A 22,301-nucleotide genomic window follows, 5' to 3' on the forward strand; every position below is an offset into this window, starting at 1 on the left:
ATATAAACATAGCCCCTGGTAATTAATCACATAGTATGCTTTCTTACATGTGCGGATTATGAAAATATGAAATTCTATTTTATATGGAACTGAAAAATTAGTTTTTATATATGTATATACATATATATCATGATCATAATTTGAATGAATGTATTAACTGGCTAATCACAAATGAGGAGTTTAAATATTTTGATTCCAATTAATCTACTATGATGTTTATATTTGGAAACATTAAAATTGAAAGTCACATTATTTTTTTTCATATATCTTTTTTCATCTCTTTTGAAGCTTGCCAGTGAAAAGACTGGAGAGAAATTCCAATTTATTCTATGACGTCTGTATCAGTCAGGGCTCAACCACAGAAAGAGAACCAGGACAAGGATTTCATACAAGGAATTGGCTCCCACTATTTTGGAGGCTGGCTAAGCAAGTGCAAAGTCAGTAGGGCAGGCTATCAGGAAGGGATGCCCACAAGCAGGCTGGAAAGCCACGGGCATGAGCTTCTTGTCCACGATGGCAGCCAGGAAGGGTGATCGCGGAAGGAAAGCAGTTTCTGATCCAGCTGCTGTTTGAGATCGCTAGGTCAGGGAAGTCCTAAACCCACTCTAAATGCCTTCCAACTGATTAAGTCAGACTCACCCAGGCCAATATTCCTTCTCACTAGCTTAAAGTTAACAGATTAGAGACTTTAATCACATCTGCGAATCCCTTCCCAGCAACACCTAGATTAGTGTTTGTACTACAAAATGCACTGACTTCCTTCCATCCTCCACTCTCATGAGGGAATCAACTGTGTAGCCCACTCAGACCAGAGACATCCAAGAAACAGATTCTGGGGCTGTCACTCAGTCTGGCCAAGCTGGCACATCACAGTGCCTTGAAGTGTCTCAGCGATTAGGACTTTGAACATTCAGAAAGATATTACCTCGTACATTGAGAATCACTTTCTACTCACTTCACATTTCTTTTCCTTCTAAAAGCAAGAGTATTTGGCTCTCTAAGTTGTTAGGTTTGAGAAATTATAATGGGATTATATGTGAAATTCCTCCACTCTTTTCATTATTTGGCAACAGAATATTACTTTTCATCTGGGATGTATTTTAGCATGTTGTTTTTTATTATCCTCCTCCCATTATGCTACTATAAAACTAAAATTTCACTGTATGTTTTATTCTTTCCATTGCTCAATATAAAATTTAAAAATATATATTTACAGTTTTGTCCCAAAGGATAAAATTCTAGAAATTCTGAAACTGGATCAATTTGTTGCCGCTATGAGAGAAGATAAATTGATGAGCATTTTTTCAAGTTTAAAGGAGACTATAGATCATTTAATCAAAAGCACATTTATATTAGACAATGGAGAGTTTTATTTTGATAATCATCGAGGACTGAAGTTCTTGCGAGATTTATCTGATGCTCTTCTAGGGGAAATCTCAACGAAAAATAAGACTGAAAATAGTTGGGAGTTTCTCACTATGGTGAATCAGTTGCTTTTCCATATGAATAGTTCTGAGGACCTCCTCAAACTCACTCACCATCTTAGCTCAGCTCTTCACCTTGTGAGAGGAACTTCCACAGAGATAGCAAGTCTTATGGATACCCTTATAAACTCTCCTAATAAGGACTTCCGCACCTTGTATCCTACACTCCAAAAAGTTATACTTACTAATCTAACCGATTTGCTTTCCTTTATAAATAATTCATTCCCTCTAAGAAACAGAGCAACATTAGAAATTACTAAGAGATTACTTGATGTTATTTCAAGAGCCTATGAAGAAAGTCATGTTCCAGAACCCCTCTTGAAAATGTCCAATACTCTGATGATGCTAGTGAATGCCAGTGCTGAAATGAGAGACCTTGCCACGTCAGTGAACACCACTGTGAAACTCCTTAAGCTAGCCAAGAAAGTTTCGAGGAAGATGGCCACTATTTTTGAAACTCATTTCATCTCCCATACCAATGACACTATGAAATTCTTTGACACTCTTTATTCCATTTTGCAACAAAGTGTTCGAAATGTTGTGAATGAAATAACTACTTTGAAAAAAGTAGACTATTTAATATTTGAAAATAGAAATGACTTATTGATGCCATTTCTTGAGTTGGCCTTTGGAATGATTGGGATCAAACCTAATATTTTACAAGACTCTGATATTGTCAACATGTCATCTAGCATATTCTCATATGTGAACCAGTCCAAGGACTTTGCTGATATTTTGGAAGAAATTGCTGAATTTTTGACTTCTGTGAAAATCAATTTGAGAGACGTGGAACATCTTGTGGTAGCATTTAGCAACGGGACTCACATGTTTTCTACGGATTCTGTCAAGTTATTGGAAGAAATCCTGGATTGCTTAGTTCCTATAAATAACATCACCAACCGGATAGACCTCTTACATCCTAATCTAATTTCCACTCATAGTTGCCCTCAAGATACAAAGTGGGAAGGAACTAATGAAGTGATCCTGTTTTTGGATGAAATGCTACCGCAAAACAGCACGGAAATAGGGATGTACTTGAGAATTGTGATTGACTTCATCTTAGAAGCTCTTCGGAACAACTTAGAGAAGGATGACTGGAATGTTTTTAATTTGTTGCTGACATTTGCTCACCATCCAGATAATCTTTGGAAAGCTGTAAAAACAGTTGTAGAGGTCTCCAGTGGGATGAAAAGTGACTATGGAGGTGATTTGAGTAAAGCTTTGTTTTTCAACACCTCTTTGATTCAGAAGATAACTCATCAACAACTTGAAGATGCAATCCAGGTTGTGTTAAGTAGGATAGCTCTCTTGAGGAAAGAGCTTCTCCAAAACAACTCCCAGTGGGTAAATTCCATGAGAACTTTGTTTCAGCCCATTTTTGAGATTCTTAATAATGCAACTGGAGAGACTATCATGTCTGGAAAAGAAGAGAAGATCAAGAAAGAGATGATTGATTTTCCTTACATCCTCAAACCATTGTCCCATTTTGAGAAATATGTGAAAGAATTAATTGCATTGACTGAATACTGGCAAAAGTTCTCACTGACAGATCAAAGGTAATGAGACACCTAATTCACTTTGTTTTTTCCCCACCACAGTAACTATAAAATAGAACCATGAAGGTATTGCATTGAACCAGGTAAGTAGTTCTTGACTTCAACTTTCATGACACTCTAAAGTTGGCTTTTACATAGAGTGATTCAAGTCCAGTGTCTTTGCACTATTTGACTCATTATTTGGCATTCAAATACTATTTGAATTCATTCTGAACTTTTCCAAAGTAAATCATTTTATTTTCAAAGGTAAAAACCTCCTATTCTATTCACTTGTTCCAAGACTAGATATGTAAATAATTTTTCTGTTCACAAACTCTGGAGGCCCAGGATCCTACTATCTGATGTGCAGATAAGAATGTGAGGCCATTTGCTTCACACAGAAATTTGTGCTTTCAGTGTAACTAACTACTGGAAAGGTCCAGGCAGCTGTTGGCTTCTTTCCTCTTTAGATTCAACCCAACTCTATGTGGTTGATCCACCTGCAAGCTCTGCCCCCTCATCCTTGAATGGTAGGTCAAGGGAACCCTGTTCTTAAAAGCTCCAGTCCTATCAGTCGTCAAGCTCTGGAAGTCATCTGCTGCCTTGGGTTGGAGGACTTGTGCCTCTAGGTGTGCAGAGTCTCAGATGTGCTGCAGCTGTCCCAATTTGTCCTTTCTTTGGGTTACCGTGGTCCCTTCCTGTACCCACCTTTCTCTTTGTAGCACAGGGACATTAGAGTTGCCATCTGAATCCTCACTCATCTGCCAGAGAGTCTGACCTATTTTCTGTTAGTTCTGTTGCTACAGGGCTGCACCTTAAATCCAATAATTTTTATAACTTGGAAGGATTTCCTGGGTTAGTGAAATAGGTGTGTTTTGGCATAAAGAACTAACACTTCTTTCAGATTTGAATGCTGGCTTTCAGAGCTCCCAGCCTCATCTCCTCATTGCCTCGGATCCTAAGCTATACTGTATTTGAGTTTAGCGCTTTGCTCTGAATTTTCATTTGAGCTGGAGGTGGTCCTAGCAGCCCCTGTTTCCCTCCAATCTCAATTTCCATCTGAGTTTTTCAGTTCTCCTTGGAGGGAATTTGTGCCATGCCCCAAGACTCGAAACGAATCATGTGTGAACTGGCTGGATGTGATCAACACCCACAGGCTCTACATTCACAAGTAGAGACTTGATTCCACTTCAGTGATAACTTGCTTCCATTCTCGCTCCTTGTTTTCAGTACCCTTTTATCATCAACTTCTTGAATGGAGAAGATACAAAATGTCCAAAATAGAAAGTCTCATTGGTCCTGGGTTTGAGTTCAGACTATCCTGACTTTGATGTGAGTCTTGGCTCTACTGGTCACTAACTTTCTGAATCTAGGCAAGTCATTTAAACTTTCGGAGCTTCCTTTTATTTATGTACAAAACAAGGATAACAGTGGTCCCTTTTGGGGGTATGGTAAAGATTCTGAAATCATAGAAACTTTAGATATGCATTTATATGCCTTTTCTATGAGTTAAACACATGACAAATATTAATAATAAAATAACCACAGATATCTAAGCAAAAACATTAGTTTAAAATTAAAATAATAAGAACAATAACAACAACAAAACCCCAAAAGTAGAAAGTTCCACATATATTCTGAAGGTTTACTGCAAGGTTCTTGGAGTTGAGGCTCTCTGGTGGCAGAGGTCAGACGTCTGGAGCAAATTTGGGCAGAATTCACTTTTCCTTCCTCCTGCTTCGGTACCTACAATTGTACAGGAAAGAGAAGCTTGGTTGCCCCAGACATGAATCCATTGTTTTTTATCCCAAAGAACCCTTTGGGCCCTTTGTCACCTCCCCCTGGTTGGGTGTCATTCAGCAGCCCCTTCTTTTATCTGCACAACATCAGGCATTATCTATGCACCATCTGTGTTACTTCCAGTTGGCACCAAATTCCGTTTCAAAGTGAGTACTGCTTTTAAGCCTCTTAGCATTCTCTAAATCCATCACAGAAATAGGTAAGGGAACAAAAGAGGAGCTGGTCTGCTAGATTTGTTCTTTCCCTGTGTCTGAAGCCTTCCCAATACTGTGTGGGTCACTGATAAATAGACCGTGAAGTCAACCCGAGATGGGATGGGTGGGGACATTCAGTGTCTCACCTGAAAGGCCCTTGGGATTACTGAGCACCTCCCTCCACACTGTGAGGATGTGGGAACCAGCAGCCTCACCTGAGCTGGTTAGGAAGGCTGTTGTCCCTAGCCTGCCCCAGGCCTGCCCAATCAAAGCCTGTGACTTAACCAGGCCACCAGGTGATCCATAAGCATGCTATAGTTTGTGAAACGCTGATTTGACCACATTCCTTATTTTAGAGCTTGAGAAACCAAGACTTGGGGCCTTTGCATGTCATACTCAACAAAACACATCTACTAAGCAAGAACCTGAAGTAGCCATCCGTGGCTGTACTGAGAGACTCTAAAATAATGACTCTTTTGCTCCCAGGTCCACAATCATTTCAGCACAACTAAAAGGTAATAATTAAAGTCCCACAATTTGTCAAAATATATGTCACCTGATGGTGAGTACGAAATGACTCTACATACCATCATGTTACTTTTCTGAACAGAAATAAAAATTATGTACAAGTTCATTTCTGCATGGCACTAAAACACAATTCAGTGATAACTATTTCCTGCCCCCAAATTATTTTCCAGTTCAGCTACATTTTTATTATAATTAAAATAATAACCTTATTCTATTTGTTGTTTAGTTTAGAGCAATCCTTTGCTCTGGTATCTGGCTGCCAATAGAGGATTTTGTATAATTCTGTCTTACCTTCCCAAGTATCGAATGATTTCAGAATCTCTTTAAACTACAATTAATTGGTGTAACTATAAAGAAGTCACAGTTTTCCTCACCTCCAAAATTTCAGCAACACAATCTGAATGTGCATTTACTTATTAAACTTACTTTTGTCCTGATATGTACACATAGCACCACCAAGCTGAAATTTTTATATTAACATAAGATAATTGCATTCTTGAAGGACTGGTTGCATTCTCAACAATTGAAAAACAATATTCTAATTGGGGAACATTCACATTTGCCTAGGGAGGTGCTCTGCTAAGCCCGTCAGGTGTGTTTACCTAAGCGGGATTCTTCTGTTGTGTTCTATGTCATGTCAACAACACAGCAGAACAGAACTTAGACATTTTTTCAGAAAGTTTCAATCTTCCTCTGGGGAAAGTAAATTTAAAATAATATGCTGTAAAAACATTAAATTGCATAAAAATTAAAACTTTGCTGTGGTCCCTAGAAGCTATGCCTTAGGTTGTCACAGTGTTCTGGAGCATTCTCACAGTGTGGCATTTTCTCAGACTTGTGATGTTGCTGTGTCTGTCCCAGCAACACCAGCAGAAGAGTGGGTGATTCAACATGTAGAGATTTCGAAGGAGTCAGGTGTTGCAAAGACAAGATACTTGTGGTCTTTTTTTTTTTTTTTTAACTCAATCTCCAGGCCTTATCAAGGATATTCCTTTTCAGGAAATTTCCTCAGGCAGCTAAACCCTTAATCAGTTGATATGGCTCACAGTAAAAAAAGAAACAAATGTATATATTTTAATTCTTCTTTTAGAAGTGCTTCACAGATCATGTTATTTATATGCTCAGTTTTTATGATGTTTGAGGATGGTTTTGAGTCATGGAAAGAGTATAAAGTCATCTAAGAATGGAATAAAAGCCATTTTGTGTTAAAAAAAAAAGAGGTAAAGCTGTGAATTACTGAGCCTTTTCATCAGAAGCATTATGGCATAACTCAGAGAAAGGGCAGTTTATGCAAAGATTGCTCTGGATGCTTTCACTCCAGTACCTCCCAGGTGGACTCCATAAAGAGCAATACACACACGCACACAAATACAGGTATGTACATGTATTTACGTATGTACACACATACATACACACACGCAACAAATACACACATATACACTCACATACACAACACACATGCACACACACTACAACTCTCTAGGAGTTTGTTTAAAGATAAAAATCTTATATGCTAATCCATCTGTTAAAGTTAATTCTCCATACATAAATAGTGAACCATAACAGTTCTCTATGTCAGCTATCTCCCCTTTCTCTTTTTGGATACTCTTTCATCGTTTACCTTTGCATCTCAAGAGAATAGACCAAGACAAGGAGAGAGAGCAAATATCAGATTTATTGGCTTTGAGCTAAAACAGAAGACCTAGCGTTGTCTACGGGTCTAGACCATTGCCTGTGTTCTTCCGTGGAGGAAATGGTTGAGCAGGGAGGCTAGTTCTTACATGTGTTACTGCTTATTCTTGTGATGAAGAATATGAAGTGACGCACATGGCTCATGGATTTTTGCCCTTTAATGCCTTGTCTATTTTTTCTCTAAGTGTTGTTGAAATGTGCCAGGTTTCCCGGCAGCCTTTGAAGCCCCCGGAAGCCATGGCAGCTCTGCAGAAAGTGAAGATGCTGGTTCTGCGTGGGCTTATCGTCTTTGCAGGTGGGCTGCTTACATAAGACGTGCTGCTAATTGCCCTGCGCCAGTTTTCAGAGCTCAGCTGTCAGCCTGATGTGTAGCTTACCCCTGACTTCCTTTAGGAATAAAGCATAGCCTTCTTAGCCTGGCTTCCCAGGCCCTGAGGGCCCTTCCCCAGCCCCCCCCACCCCCCACCTCATACCCATTGCTGCAACTCTTCTCCAGCCAAGGTGGGCTTCCTATATTGAGTCAACATTCTTTGAAGGCAGCAGCCAGGTCTTAATCCTCTGTACATATCCAGGGCTTGGCACAGAAGATGCATTCCACCTATATGTGCTGAGTGATCCATTCAGGAACTTGAATTCCCAAGATACTTGCTCCATAGCCCTGGCTCTTACCATTTATATTTTAGTATTTTGGTGCCCTTCTCCTGCAGCAGTCTCTAGCTTCACTGAGAGCAGGATCTGTCACGTTTTCAATTGTCTCCAAAATACAATATGCTACATTGTCTCTAAGGATGAGTAATTCAATATTTGTGTTGTAAATGAATTAATTTGTCTACTAAGATCCTACTTGTCAAATCCATCACTACATATTTCAGTGCCGTTGTTGAAGGCAAGTGCCACAAGCTGCCTTCTGGGGTAACTGGATTATTTGAGAACTTCCTCAGATATGTAAATATGAGGTCTCAGAGCACTTCTGAGTCCGTGGATTGGACCAGTGCTGCTTAAGTAATTTGAGTGTACCCGTGTTGCTGCGTCCTATGTCCCAGTCTCCTGAACATGGCTGCACAGAGCCCTCTAGGGGCTGTCAGGGCCTGTGGGTCTTGAGAATGCTGATGGCAGTGGGTGCTGAGGAGAGGAATCTGAGCCGAGGAGAGGAAGAGCAGGCAGGAGAGATGGGGAAGCCAAGGATGGGTCTGATCAGACCGAGAGGAAAAGAGAGGAGCCAGAGGTCAGCTGAGTGGACCCAAACCCTAGATCCCTTCATGGAGCCCTACCATGGCTGACCCTGCATCCCTCCCTGGCCTGGGTTTATCTGATACCACGCTCATTCTCCTCCCTTTCCCTGACTTATTTGCAGACAATTATTATTATTAGATTATTCTTATTAGAATATGATTCTTAGATTAGGTGTTATTTCTTCTGGAAAGTTTTTCTTGGCCTACCCAAGCTGCCTGCAGTGGCAGCCTGACCTCTGTTAATGGCCCTTTAGGCTGTGCACTGCACTGCTGGTGAACATGCATGTCTCCTCATGACTGCCTGTCTGTCGATCATTGTAAAACCAGCTTATAAGGATTAGAGTTTAGGAGATGCTGATAGATGTTTGTTGAATGAATGAATGAATGAATGAGTGAATGCAAGCCCTTAGTGCTCATGTGTCTGTCCACTGGGATTCCTGTATGCGCAATCTGTGGGATTTTACGCTGGCCATTCTTATGGGAATGTTTGGCCATCCATGCCCGAAGGTGGCTGATATGTGCTCTCTGGGACCACTTGATGTTACTGAGCAAGTGTGTGGGGCTGGGAGGACCCTGGGGAGAGCAGAGTCTGGCTTGCCCAGTGGGGCACAGTGGAGCCAAGCCCGCATTCACCATCACAGGGTGGGTCACTGGGACCCAGGGTGGTTAACCAGTGGGCATTAGCCTCCCACAGAGGTTGGGAGCCAGGGGAGCGGACTTGCCCCAGCCTGGGAGTGGAGGCAAGGGCAAGTGAGCCTTGGGCAGAACCAGAATGACAAATACCTTTTAAAATGAACTCAACTAAACAAGATAAATCTGGTACTAATTATTAGGAAAAAGCTAAAATTGGGTGATGTCCTATGGGAAAATCACTTCTCAGTTTAGAGAGAGCTGTTTACAGGTGAAAATTGGTAATTTAGGACTAACACAGGATGAGTTCTAATCTGCTCACTCACCTCTTTTTCATAATACAAAAGTTTCCTGAAAGCCAAGAATTGATTAATCTTTTAGGCTAAGAAACATGGAAAATGGAGGGAGGCAGCGAGACATCCATTGATGTAAATGAAACCCATTGGCATGGAGGTTTGTTTTTTTTAAAGAAAGTTTCTATTTCCAATTAGAGATGTTACGAACATCAGCAATACTGTCAAATATAAATCATCACATATCCAGGTTCACCTTAGGATGGTCAAACGTTTTCAGCAGGTGGAAACTTGCTGGATAAAATGCGGATCACACTTTGTGCTGAATCCCGAGTGCTTATCTGACATGCTGAACCCAGCCATGTTCAAAGGCATAATTACTTTGACATTTCACAGTCAGCTAATGTAAGGGCTTTTAAATGAATTAAACATCCATTAATACCTGAATTTATATTTATTTTGCCATTCTGTATTATGGCTGCTAAATTAATATCATACTTGAAATTACATTAGTAACAGAAAATTAATTTTGGACTTTTCTATTTCATTTCAAGAAAACTCAAGCATGTCATACTCAGGCATGACTCAGTAACATTTAAACAGTTACTCCAATTTCCTGTTAAACTGCCACTCCATTCTACAGAACAGGAGAGCAGTGACAGGCCCAGAAAACGTATAAATGCCAGCCAAGAAAGATTTTGGCTGGAACCGGCCAAAATGGGCAAACGGCTCCTCTTCCATCCGGCAAAGGGAATAGCAGTCAGATCTGTTACTATTACTATTGAAAATCAAGTAATTATTTGTGTGTCACAGAACTAAGTTTGGTAATACATTGAGGAAAGCTGTAATTTTTCTCCTCTGGATCTCATACTTGACATATGTTAGAAATGACTGTGTGAGGACAGAGCCTGTAGCTTGATGGGCTCATTGAACCAGAAGGAACCTCAGTAGTGGTCTACCTTGACCTTCTGGTTTCTGAAATTGGCAAATTGAGGCCCAGAGGATGGGAGTGAGTTGCCCAGCACCTCAGAGTGCAGAAATCAGCCCCTCTCCAGTGGAGGATCCTGGGGGCGGTCCAGGGAGCTGATGGGAGCAGAGTGGAGGGGTCCAGAGAGAGGGATGAGTCTAGGAATCCAGAGCAGGGGTCTAACATGTCCAAAAGCCAAGAAGAGCGACAATAGCAGGCACGAGGAGCCAGGGCATGGAGCCTGATGTGCAGAGCAACATTCAGGGCCCAGGAAAGTGGAAGGGCAGAGGCCCGAGGATGGCCTGCCTTTTTCTGGCCTTGAAGGTGGTGCCTTTGAGGGCGGGCTGTCAGACATGGGGCAGATGAAGGCCAGCTCTTTTATAGCCCAGCACTTCTTCCAGTGACCACGTTATCCCTCACCTAAGCTTGCAGTCTCATCTAGTCCAAGTTCTCATTTTGCATGTAGGAAACGGGGGGTCACAATAGTCCTTGCCTAAAGTCATACCACACGTGAGTCTTTTTAATGGTGCGTTCTATGTTCTTTGAGCTTTGGGAACATAATTCCTAAACATGTTACTCTGTCTTCCCACCAAACAGAGGATACATTTATCCTCAAAGATAAATGCTGTGATGTTTTGTAGTATTTTACGTCTTTCCTTTCACATTTTAATAAGAGATTACTTGAGACACATTTTACCTTTTTTTTTTTTTTACAGTAGGATACCTGTTTCCAAAATCAGAGAATAGCAAGATTAATGAGAAAACATAAACAAATGAGGCATCCAGATGGTATGCTTCTGAAAAACATGGCTTTGGATATATTCTGTGTATTCTGTTTATAGTTCCAAACAGTTTTTTTAAACAACTTTTGAGAAACAATGTAATAATGTAAGAAATAAAACTGCAACTTTTCTCTAATTAAAACAATAAAAGGTTTTGTTACTCATAAAAATACGTTTTGTTTTCTGTAAGGAACAACGTGGACCTGTTTACCAGGCGTCTACTGGGTGCAAAGCCGTGTGCTGGGTGCTAGCAATGATCTGAGACAGGAGGTGGACACAGCCGCCCATGGTTTCGCCTGCACTGTGTGCATGCAGCAGGAGACCTGTGCACAGGCCGTGAGGCCCAGGCAGATCCGTGCAGCTGGGGAACAGGAGGGACCAGGCTCAGCACTGCAGGGAGGCAGGGGTCCTGAGGCCCAGTTCTGACAGGCAGGGTCAGGAGAGGAAGCAGCCACAATGCAGGAGGAGCAGATGGCCTTGGGAAGATGGGAGGAGCACGGGAGAATGAACTGAGTATGGAGCCGGGATGGAGGCTTTGGATGTGATGCAAGCCTGTGGGCAGATTCCTATCACCAAGGATCTCCTTTTAGAAAGAGCAGTGTGGCTGTGAGTGGAAGGTGATTTGGAGGAGTGAGCTGGGGGACAGAGCTGTTAGGAGCTGGGCTAGATCCTGGGCTCGACCTGGTGGGTGCTGGGCAGAGACGCCGACTCAAAGCTGTCGGCAGGTGTCATTGAGCAGGTGGAGGGATCAGTGGGCTGTGAGGAGTGAGGAAGAGGAGAGTCAGGGGTGATTCTGGGATGTGACCTGTGAGGTGAGGATGTGGGACCTCAAAATGACCGTGTGTATAATTCATCTTTCAAACTGGGGCACGGCATGTCTGGGAATGAAGAGGACGCTGTTTATCACTGCTCCAGGACAACACGTGAAAACCAAGGCTGTCCTGGGCAATCTGAGGTGAATGGGACCCCGTCTTACGGGGTACAGTCAGAGGGGCCGGTGAAGGAAGTGGAGGAGGGGTATCAATTTCTCTATGTTCAGTTGGCCCAGAAAAAGGAGTTAATTAATTACATTTGGAACTCAAAAGGTACAGCTTTTCCTTCATATTCTGAATGTTCATCTTGATGATTTAAGGAATCTATGAATTTGCATCATTTTGAACCTGTCGGAAATGACCGTGGAGAACAGCTAGTTAGGGACAGGGTTGTTTACTGATAACTTCCCTGTGTGTTTCCTCTGGCAGAAAACCCTTCCTTCATCAAGGACATTCTCTGTGATTCTCTGAGCTGCAAGCAAGGTCGGATACGGCGTCTCATTTTATCTGCTCTACAAGGAGTCACTTTGGCGCATGACCGCTACCAGGTTTGTCATCTTTGCCGTTTCAGGGGATTTCATATTCATTATGATTGGCCCATGTAAGGCAGTCTTGTTATCCTAGCTTGCTGACTTGGTCCTTAAAACCAAAGCAAGTGTGTTGTGTACAGTCACGAGGGAAGCTGGGTCCTCAGAATGAGTGCCCACCCTTCCTCCCTCTTGGGTTCTCCCAGTGGTGTGCTGGGGTGATTAGCACTGACTCATGAGAGCTGATTATTAAATTTTCAGGAATTTTTCCAACTGATGTTTAAACATAGACATCACTAAAAATCAAATCTATAAATATATGATTAAATAGATTACGTTTAAAACAAAAGTAATAAATTCTCAAGACTTATCACCTCCTAATTATTTTAGTAGGTTTTACTATTGTCTCTTCTCTTGAGATTATTTACATCTGCTGTGTCTCTATGGAAATACCATATGGTAGTGTGCTGCTGCGCATCTGTTCCCAAGTCTATGCTCAGTGACGTCACGTCAGTAGCTTGAACTAGGCCACAATGGGAGCATTTACACCATGGAAATTGGCAAATGCTACAAGTAAGATATTTTTTCCCAGAGAGCCAGTTGTTAAACATTTACCAACCCATCAGGGGTTCTGACTAATGGAACACGCTGACAAGTACCAAGAACTGATAGCTGAGTAAGAACCAGTTTGGCAGTTTCCTTTTTATTAATTGTGCAAGTGCCTAATGAGTGACCACACAGGCTATCCAACTGAAGCTGGATTTGAGAATGTGACTTTTACCTGGGGCCTACTCCGTTGCACTGGGATGAAGGCCCATTGGGCCCTCATGCTGGCTGACCTGCTTGGGAAGCCTGGACAATGGCGATGTTTTTCCAACAGTGGAATGAGGTCCTATGTTTCTTCTGGTCCAGGTCTGAATATTTTTCATTGCTTTTGTGGGACAATAACTCCACCTACTCATACGTCCAGTGAATGTTGGGTTATCACAGCAAGCAGAGGGAAGGGTGATGCCGAGAGGGAACAGAGAAAGTCACGCTAAACTCCTACAACTTGATGAGGGTGCAGAAGCCTCGCCTCTGAAACTGTGGGGAGGGAGTGAGAGCTGCAAATCCTTAATCGGGCCTGGGAGGAGGGGTGTGTGTAAATGGGAAGCTTGTGGGCCTGCAGAGATAATTGTCTTTGCAGCCGCAGCTGCCGTAGTTTGTCATATGTACATCGATTTATTTAGACCATCAAATTCTTTTTTCCAGGTTGTGGGGACCTTTGTCAGGAATTAAATTTGGATACATTAAAAAACAAACATGTGATAGACAGTTTGTGAGTGCTGAGTGAAGTTCACAATAATGAAAGAGGCAGGAGACTCCAGCTTTCAAGACAACTGCTTCAAAGACTCTATTTATAGTTCAAATTATTATATGGTTGTCAACAGTTCTGGCTGATAACAGGTCAGCTTTGACAAAGAGCTGAAGTTTCTGTCTTTGATGACAAAAATAGAATGGTGTTAATCTCAGCATGCAAAGCTTTCTAGGATGGGTCTGTGGTTCCGGGGCCTCAAGAGTATGAGGCTTTTAGACACACAAAGCTTTTCCAGGCTGTGGGGTGGGAAGTGCCCTTGCGGCACAGAGGCAGGCTAAAGTCACAATGGAATCTTTAGTTTTTCACTGTCTAGATAAATGTTCTAACATACAGTTGTCTCAATGCCAATGTGGAATTCCACTGGAAGTGAAATTCTCAACCGATTGAATGGATATGTCGAAAGTTCAGGGATGTTCGTTCCCTGCCCTCATCCACTCATTGTTCTAAACAGTAGAAAATAGCAATAAGGAGCTAAATAAAGATTGGAAATTGTATTTAAAAAGTGACAGCAAGTACCCAGTGGGTCTCAACCCTTCCAAGATAAGCTGAATTAGAGCATCTGGCTGGAACTCCACCTTGAAATGGGGGCTTCCTACCACTTCCCCAAATCTAGACCTTTGGACGCACACATGGCAGCATTGCATCTGCAAAGCAGACTGAGTACACTTAATGGTCAGTTCCTGGGTGATTACAGAGCTATTCTAGCCAAAGAGGGAGTCTGATGTGGGCTGCCTTCCACATGATGGTCTTACCCTGTCCCCAAAGTAGACCCTAATGGATGTCAGTCTCAACTTTTGTTCTTGACACTTTTTGCATGGAGCCCAGTGTGCCTGTGATGACAGAAGCTGGAACTTTCCTTCCAGTGTCCTTGCTACTGGAGAGGAGTGCGCTTTCCTTCTCTACAACCCCTTATATGTCTAAATTATTATGTTGTTAAATTTAACAATAAAATCCATAGTGAGAATATTATAAATGCGTAGAATTAAATTTAATTTGCATATAGTTACAACTTATGAACTAGAGGTTCATTTCCATGAGGGAATGCTCTACGGGCAGAGCCCCAGTGTGATGGGTTTTATTAACATTCTCAGAAAGGAGTTCAGTCCTCATTCGAACCTATCGTTTTGAGCTGGATGTATCTGTGCACCTGCACACCAGGAAGAGGGGCCTCCATAGAAGAAGGGGAATTCGGGACCTGTGAAATGTTCAGGTGGGAGAATTGAGGACAATGGGGAGAGCTCCACACTCAAGAATGAAGAGTAGAGAGTGAAGGTCACAGGGACTTCTATGTGCATTATTAGAAACAGACACACGGACTGGAGACCTGGGACAGAACCAGGACATCCACCCACCTTCAGGTGAACTGCCTGTGTTCCTCACCATACTTTTCCTTCTGTTTTCCCGCAGTCATATTCAATGACCAGTGGGGTCTGTGCGCCTGTCCTTAGAGGCAGTGAGTGAGGGGGAAGCTGGAGGGGGCTGTGTCTCCCAGGGGTCACAGACTTCTAAGGACTGAGTAGACAGGGGGAATGTAAGGGAACAAGGAAAAGCCCTTGTGTCCCTGAGTCCTATCACAAAATAGAAAATAAAGAACGTGGCCTGAGTCAACCACCCCTCCTGAACCCTCCCTGGGCATCAGACAAGGCTCCAACCAACACCCCAGGTGCTGCACACAGCTGAACTCTTCCTCCTCACCTCCCTTGGTCCACGTTTGGCATCAACACAGACAACCCCTCCTGAGTCCCTTTTCTCTCCGCTTCCACGGCCCGCTCTCCCTGGGGCTCCTCCACATCTTTGGCCGCACCATCTCTGTCTCTATTCCTGATTCCTCCACGTGTTAGATGGCCCCAGTCTTGGTCTCCAGACATGGTCTCTTCACTCTCTGTGCTCACGTGCTGGCAATCTTGTCCAGATCCTTTTATAGTCTGATAAATGCTGCTTATATCCCAGCGACTTCCAAAGGTCCTTTCCCGACCAGCCCTCCCCAAACATCAGGCTTGTATATGCAGTGGCTGTCTCCACATCTCCTCTTAGATGTCAAACCTGCCTCCTAACACAGCATGTCAGAAAGCAACTTTTGATTTTTTCACCCAATGTTTCCGTTGGGTGGAGTTCTTTTCCTCAGTTGCTAGGGCCAAAAACCTCAGCATACTTGTTGACCCTTTTTTTTTTTTTTTACTTTCTGTTAGCAAACTCTGTCAGTTCTACCTTCCAGATTGTTCCAGAACCTGGCCATGTTGCGTCACCTCCAGTGGTTCCTCTGACCCAAGCCTCTAGCCATCTCACCTGGTCCTTTTGATAGCCTCCTGACTCTACTTCTTGTCCCCTAACTCTGTTCTCAGTTCAGCAGCCAGAGTGATGCTTCTCAAGCATCATCAGAGCATGTCCGTCATTCCTCTGCTGAGCACCGGCCAATGTCTCCCAATCTCATAACGTCTTAAAGGATGTGGGCCACAAGCTCCTGCCCTCTGGGTGACTGGCACCTCCTGAACCTCTCCCCCTGCCCCCCGCCCTCCCTTTGTGCTCTCTTTCCACTGTGCTGGCTCCTTGAACTCACCTCAGGGCTTTCACACTTGCAGTTCCCTCTGCCTGCAGCACACTTCCCTGACAACCTTAAATCAGGTTGTAAAACTTCCCCTCAGCCCTCGGGCACTGCCCCCCTTCTCCGCCCCAGACCCTGCTTCTGCCTGGTTTCCTTCACAACCCTTCTGCCAGGCTGACTATTACTCCCATGGCTTCTGCTGGCTGAGTTCCTACACTGGGACGCAAGCCTTGGAGGCAGGGGTTTTTCTCTCCTGTGTGTACGACTCTAGCCCCAGTGCCTAGCATGTGCCTGGCTTTTGGGAGGCACCCAATAAATATTTTCTGAATTAATGAATGAACTCATTTCTGTTCAAGCTTCACTCCCAGAGTATTTGGGAAAAAAGTGGGCTTTGAAAGGGAACCGTAAAAATAGATGAGTTAGAGTCAAGAGAGGCCGTGCTATGTGACAATCTGCCGGCTGGGTCAGCACCCCCTGGTGCAGTTCGGAGGTTCTGTGGGAGTGGTGATGGTGGCCAGAGTTTGGGTGCTTCAAGCGCATGTTAATGCTCCTCCGTTCCTGAGAAGTCTCTGCTCTCCACGAAGATCCCACTCAGCTGAGCCAGGTGACCCACCAGAGGATGGGCACGAGAGCTCAGTGTCCCTCTATCTTGACATTTCAATATTCTTCACATTAACTTTTCCTTGGCACGTATATTTCTTAGCTCTCTCTCGTCACCTGAATGATCTATGATTTGCCTTTGCAAGAGAAACTAATGATGGTTTTGAGAAAAATATTTAGAAGTTTTATTTAGCAGAAGTATTGTGTAAATGTCGACTTACATCTGATGCCTTCCCATAATAGGCATAATTTGAGACTATGCTTCCAACATCAGGGAGAATTGGGTGATGTAAACAAAATACGATGAAATAAATAAATTCTGAGGATGTAAAATAAATTATATGCAGCAGAATTGCTGTGTCCAGGGACTGTGTCCAGATTTATATGTATGTCTGTATGCATAGTTACACGTGTATTACTTTTGGGTTGTTTTAAAGTTTAAATTACCTGTGCTTGTCACTTAGATTTACATATGATAAATGTTTTGCATTTTTATCAATTTATAGGTGTTATTCTGAAAGATTTTTTTCAAAATGATTGGTCTTTTGTAAAACTGGTTAATGCTTGTAAGATGCTGAGATGTCCATGACACCTTAGAGTTGGGGCCCAGACCAGGGGTTTCCCACTGAGCTCCTCAAAGTCCTAGGACCCCTCCCCATGCTGAGGGGAGGACAGGAAACTTCCAGGTACTGCAGACCTCAAGGCAGGGCAGATGCAGCTGTTACCTACTTTACATACGGACAGCCGCGTATGATTTCTTTCAGTCATCGGTTTTATGGCTGTGAATTTTGAAAAGCCTCAGTTTTCAAACCAGGAAAGAGCTCTAGGAGGCCACGCGCCAGGTCATGGTCTGGGCCACACTTGCTCTCTGCCATGCCTCAGAGAAGATGCCTCCTTGCCTGGCTGGTAAGTGGCAGATCCAGGGGTAAAATGTGGGCTCTTCCGTTTCCCAGCCCTGGGCTCCTCCTGCTGCGCTGCAGTACTAGGAATGCTGGGCCATGATCGTACATCCTCAGTCTTCCATGCCACGTTTCTTGAGACTAAGGCAAATGAGCTGAAAACGTACAATGCACATAACACTCAGTGAGGGCGTGCATTTATCTGGAAACCAGACTTGAGCTCATACAAACAAGTATATGTGTTTTTAACTCTATTGTTGCTGTGTTTTCCAGGAGATGGAAAAGATATGGTCCTCACCCCTTCAGCTAAATTGTGAAAGTCTTAGCAGGAATCTTTCTAGCACCCTGGAAAGCTTCAAGAGCAACTTGGAAAATGTTACCGAGCAGGACTGTGACTGCCAGCCCACGCTGGACTCGGCTCGGCAGCGCATGCACACGTACGTTCTAGCTTGGTGCTCCTGTTTTCCACAGTATTTTCTTTCATAGAGAAGATGTTTTGCATTTGTTAATTCTGAATTTCAGACAATAAAGTGTACTGCATACTATTAATATACATATTAATTCATATGTTTTCTAAACATCATCAAAGTTTTCCAAGACTTTAAGTTTTAAAATTGTAAATATGAGAGCAGCATTAGCTCTAAGGCTAGCTTTATTAGTGATCAAGATATTAGATCAGAAAGTTGAGATCCTAGATTGCAATATGGCATTAATATGCTCTGTAAGAACAGTGAACGATTTTTCAAATTGCCTTCTTATTGGATTAATTTTGTTCTGTGTTCTCAAAGTGTAAACCACTGGAAGAGGGGATCAGGCACTTTGTATTCTGCAAATGACTTATTCACAGAAAGAATGATGCTCATCTGACTTCTTGATATCCTAATTTCTCATGCATTCCATGATCTATTCCACCTATTCTTTTCGAATTTATGAGAAACCGTTTAATATGCATCCACATTCCCCCAGCTCATCTTGCCTGGCAGGGGCTCTGAGGAGAAAATAGTGGAGTTGTGATATTAATGGATATTCGCACACAGAGAGTGTCAGGAGACATTGTGTGTCTAATTGTTGGAGGACTTTTGTGGAAATGTGATTCTGTTAACTAGCTCGTCTCCAGGGAACTGAGGCTGTATTATTCACTCCAACATTGTTTCTGGTGTTTTATCTTGCCTAAATTAGCTTTAATTTTCTGCCGTTTTAGGTTGGCCCAAAGCCTGGAGAAGACTTTGTTTTCTGGGAATCCCATTCTGACTTTTCTTAGCAGTGTCACAGTAACTGAGGGTAAGTATGTGGTTCCTCCAAGTTTGCTTGATTAGAAATTAAATTTTGTTTTTCACACAAATATATTATCAAAATAAAACATTAAGGGGAAAAGTTATGTTATATGTGATAAATAACAATTTAGAATTTGGCTGGTCTGATGTATTTGGGGACAAGAAAGAAAGTCCTAAAATCCTGGGTGCCAAAGCCAAGAGGAGGAAGGAAGAGAAATTTCTGTGGTCTGGGTTCCGCCCTGGCCCTGCCTCCCTAGGCAGGATGTTCTGTATCCACGAATCTCTGTTTCCCCCCTCTGCAGTCTATACAATTCACACAACCCTTGTAGTATCCATACCTCAAGTCTGAAGAATTGTGGCAAACCCTTAGGTGATCCTCCTACTGGTAAAAAACGTGAAATAACTACATACATGGAGAGAAGTGAGTTTCCGGCAGCACTTGGCCACTGTTCCCTAAGAAAAACCTCTTTCTAGAGAAAAACTTGAAATATACAGGTCTGGGAGAGAGTAAGCAACTGACCAGGAAATACCACTAACCTGTGGTTTTGTTTTACTTTTAGTATAGATTGCCTCAGTTCCTCTTAAAGAAGTGAGAATATGACTTCATTTAGTGTTTATTATGGGCTGGACATAGTGGAGAAAACTATCCTTGCCAGGTTTTAATATCGCATTTTGTTTTCATAGTTATTAGTAGCCCAAACACTTATTATTATAAAATTTCCTTCCTTTTCAAAATTTTTCAGATGTAAAAGTAAAAGATTTGATGAAGAACATCTCCAAGTTAACTGAGGAGCTTCGATCTTCTATCCACATCTCAGATGAAACGATCAATAGCATTTTAGAAGCCAATATTTCCCATTCAAAGGTATAGTCTGCTGCTTCTGCGTCTGCTCTCTAAGCTGCTGGCCTCCTGTCATGCTTTCTCGCTCCCCCATCCGCTCCTACACTGGGGGAGTGGGTTGCTCTGAGAATAATGTAACTGGAGGCAGAACGGAAATGAGAGGAAGAGCTAGGAACCAAAGGATGTCACTGTCCCATGCCAAAACCTTGGTGTCTTGAATTTCATAATATTGTCTTCATTTGGTTTAAAAATGATAAAATTCGTGATGATATTGATTTCAACAATTTCCAACCCTGATGCATGACACCCCGAAGGGGTCCTGCTTCGTTAAGTAGGGGTTGTAAAATTCTCAAAAATATGCAAAAACAAAAACATCGAAAAAACTCTAAACATCAGCTATGATTTCCTCCAAGTAGAGAATAACTGTACAATCCAACAGTGGACTGTGGTCGTGGCTTATTGTGAAGGCAGATGGGTCATTATGGGCTGTGTCATCTCCAAGGTGGTTGAGAAGCACTGATTAAGTCAATGGAAATAAAATTATGGACCCATTAACGAGCCCGGCAGCACTCTCTTGAAGTCCGTGGCTATTTGGTGTGAAACCTAGCCAGATGCTGGGGTCTCAGAAGAGTGTGACATTGAGGTGTTCCCTCTGCTTTCTGCCACAAGTCAAGGAGTGAGGAGTGTGTGCTGAGTGGTGTTGGGATGTGTTTGTCGGCGGAGGATGGGACAGGTGAATATCGTGTTGACCACAGCAGGAATCACCTGGATCCTTAGCAGGTACTTTTCTGAAATACCCTTTCAGCCTTTGCAGTTGGGTTTCACTTTCCTGTAGAGAGAACCTTCCAGAAACAGTAATCCTGAAGATGGCTCTCAAGTGAACATTTTTATTGACAATCACCTGGGCCCCAACAGATATTTAACTTCATGATTCTGGTTAATTGGGGCTAAATGCGAGCCTTGACAGGTAGATCAATTAATTAAGAGCTAATTTGCATTAAGAAAGAAATAGATTAGAGGCTAGGAACCCAAAATTCAAATTATAGTATTACCAGGTTATTTATAGTAAGTCGCACAGTGTCTGTCTTAAAGGGAAAATGTAAGAGGTGGCTTTTTGAACATCGCATATGCATGGGGATGTCAGGGATGAAGATGGGGTGAGGAGAACACCGCACCTTTGGCCTTATGTGTAAATAGTGATTAGCTTTGTTTGACATCTTCAGTTACTGGAACTTGTAACAGGGGAATGGAGCAGTGGCTGAATTAGTTTAGGTCGCTGACTAGTGAGGCTTTAAGAGAAGGGTCAGGTTAGCTAACTTTCAGGGTCCTTTTCAAATTCAAAGCCTTATGAACTTCTTGGGTTTGGACTCAACTGTTTTTGATATTCTCTGCCCGATTAAGCATGCGGCCACCAGGTGGCACTGGCGTTCCATTGCAGGGGGCTGTGCTCCGTGAAGGCTTGCGCTGGAAGGCCGTGTTCTGTGTGGATGGTTGTGCAGTGCTTTTTTACATTCGTCTGTCTTCCTCTGCCTCCTTGACAGCATAAGTCCTTATGGTCACCTAAACAGCTGGACAGTTAGGTAACTGGGAGGGGTATTAAAAAGTTTGCATTCTTGCTATTCAAATAAATAATGAAGTTATTCACTTCGATAGCTAAGTATATCCACGAACCGATACGTGTCTACAGATCCTAGGATTTGTGTTTGGTTAGGGGATGACACTTGGGCCTCTCGCTTTTTCAAGATTGTCAGGGTGTCAGCACCGTATTATTTGTAGTAACTTTTCAGAATCTATCTTCCTGGAATTCTCCACCTTTCTTTCCATCAGTTTGTGAATTCATCACGTCATACTCTCAGGGCAGCTGCTGCTGGCCCTCAGGGAGTACTTTTCAGTGGCACCGGGGCCCTGAAAACACCGCATTCACTTCAAATCTTCTTTTCCACTAGGTATCCTTCTAGAAGCTGGGGCCCTAAGCTCTGCTCTGAGGGAGCGAATGTGCTCTGGGGGCAACATGCTAAATAAATAGACATGTGATACATAGCCAAGTTCTATGAAACACATGTAGGGATGACATGTCGGTGGTGGGGACCAGTGGTCATGGGGAGCCTCCCTGAAGATGTGACATTGGGGCTTTGATGGAAATAATGAGAAAAGACTGGATGTAAAGAGCTACATGAGAGAGTGACAGAGTTGAGGATGTTGGGATATTGGGATATGAGCAACAGGAGGCAAAGGCAGGCTGAGCTGTTGACCTGCTGCCATTTTCTTTTCCGGCCCTCTGTTCTGGCTCCAGAGCACCTGCTATGGGGACC

The 22,301-nt window shown here is 42.9% G+C and overlaps 1 protein-coding gene across 1 annotated transcript in view; it reads left to right on the forward strand.

Annotated features, from left to right (window-relative positions):
- The window catches only part of ABCA13 (ATP binding cassette subfamily A member 13), a 415,069-nt gene that overhangs the window by 91,023 nt on the left and 301,745 nt on the right, over window positions 1-22,301 (forward strand). Inside the window, exons 18-23 of the mRNA XM_070615568.1 lie at window positions 1,217-3,040; window positions 7,419-7,528; window positions 12,379-12,497; window positions 18,148-18,311; window positions 19,076-19,155; window positions 19,892-20,013. Coding sequence (XP_070471669.1) covers window positions 1,217-3,040; window positions 7,419-7,528; window positions 12,379-12,497; window positions 18,148-18,311; window positions 19,076-19,155; window positions 19,892-20,013 — 2,419 coding nt within the window. The remainder of the gene's footprint in view (window positions 1-1,216; window positions 3,041-7,418; window positions 7,529-12,378; window positions 12,498-18,147; window positions 18,312-19,075; window positions 19,156-19,891; window positions 20,014-22,301) is intronic.

Source organism: Equus przewalskii, chromosome 4, assembly GCF_037783145.1.
Source record: "Equus przewalskii isolate Varuska chromosome 4, EquPr2, whole genome shotgun sequence".
Lineage (NCBI taxonomy): Eukaryota > Metazoa > Chordata > Mammalia > Perissodactyla > Equidae > Equus > Equus przewalskii.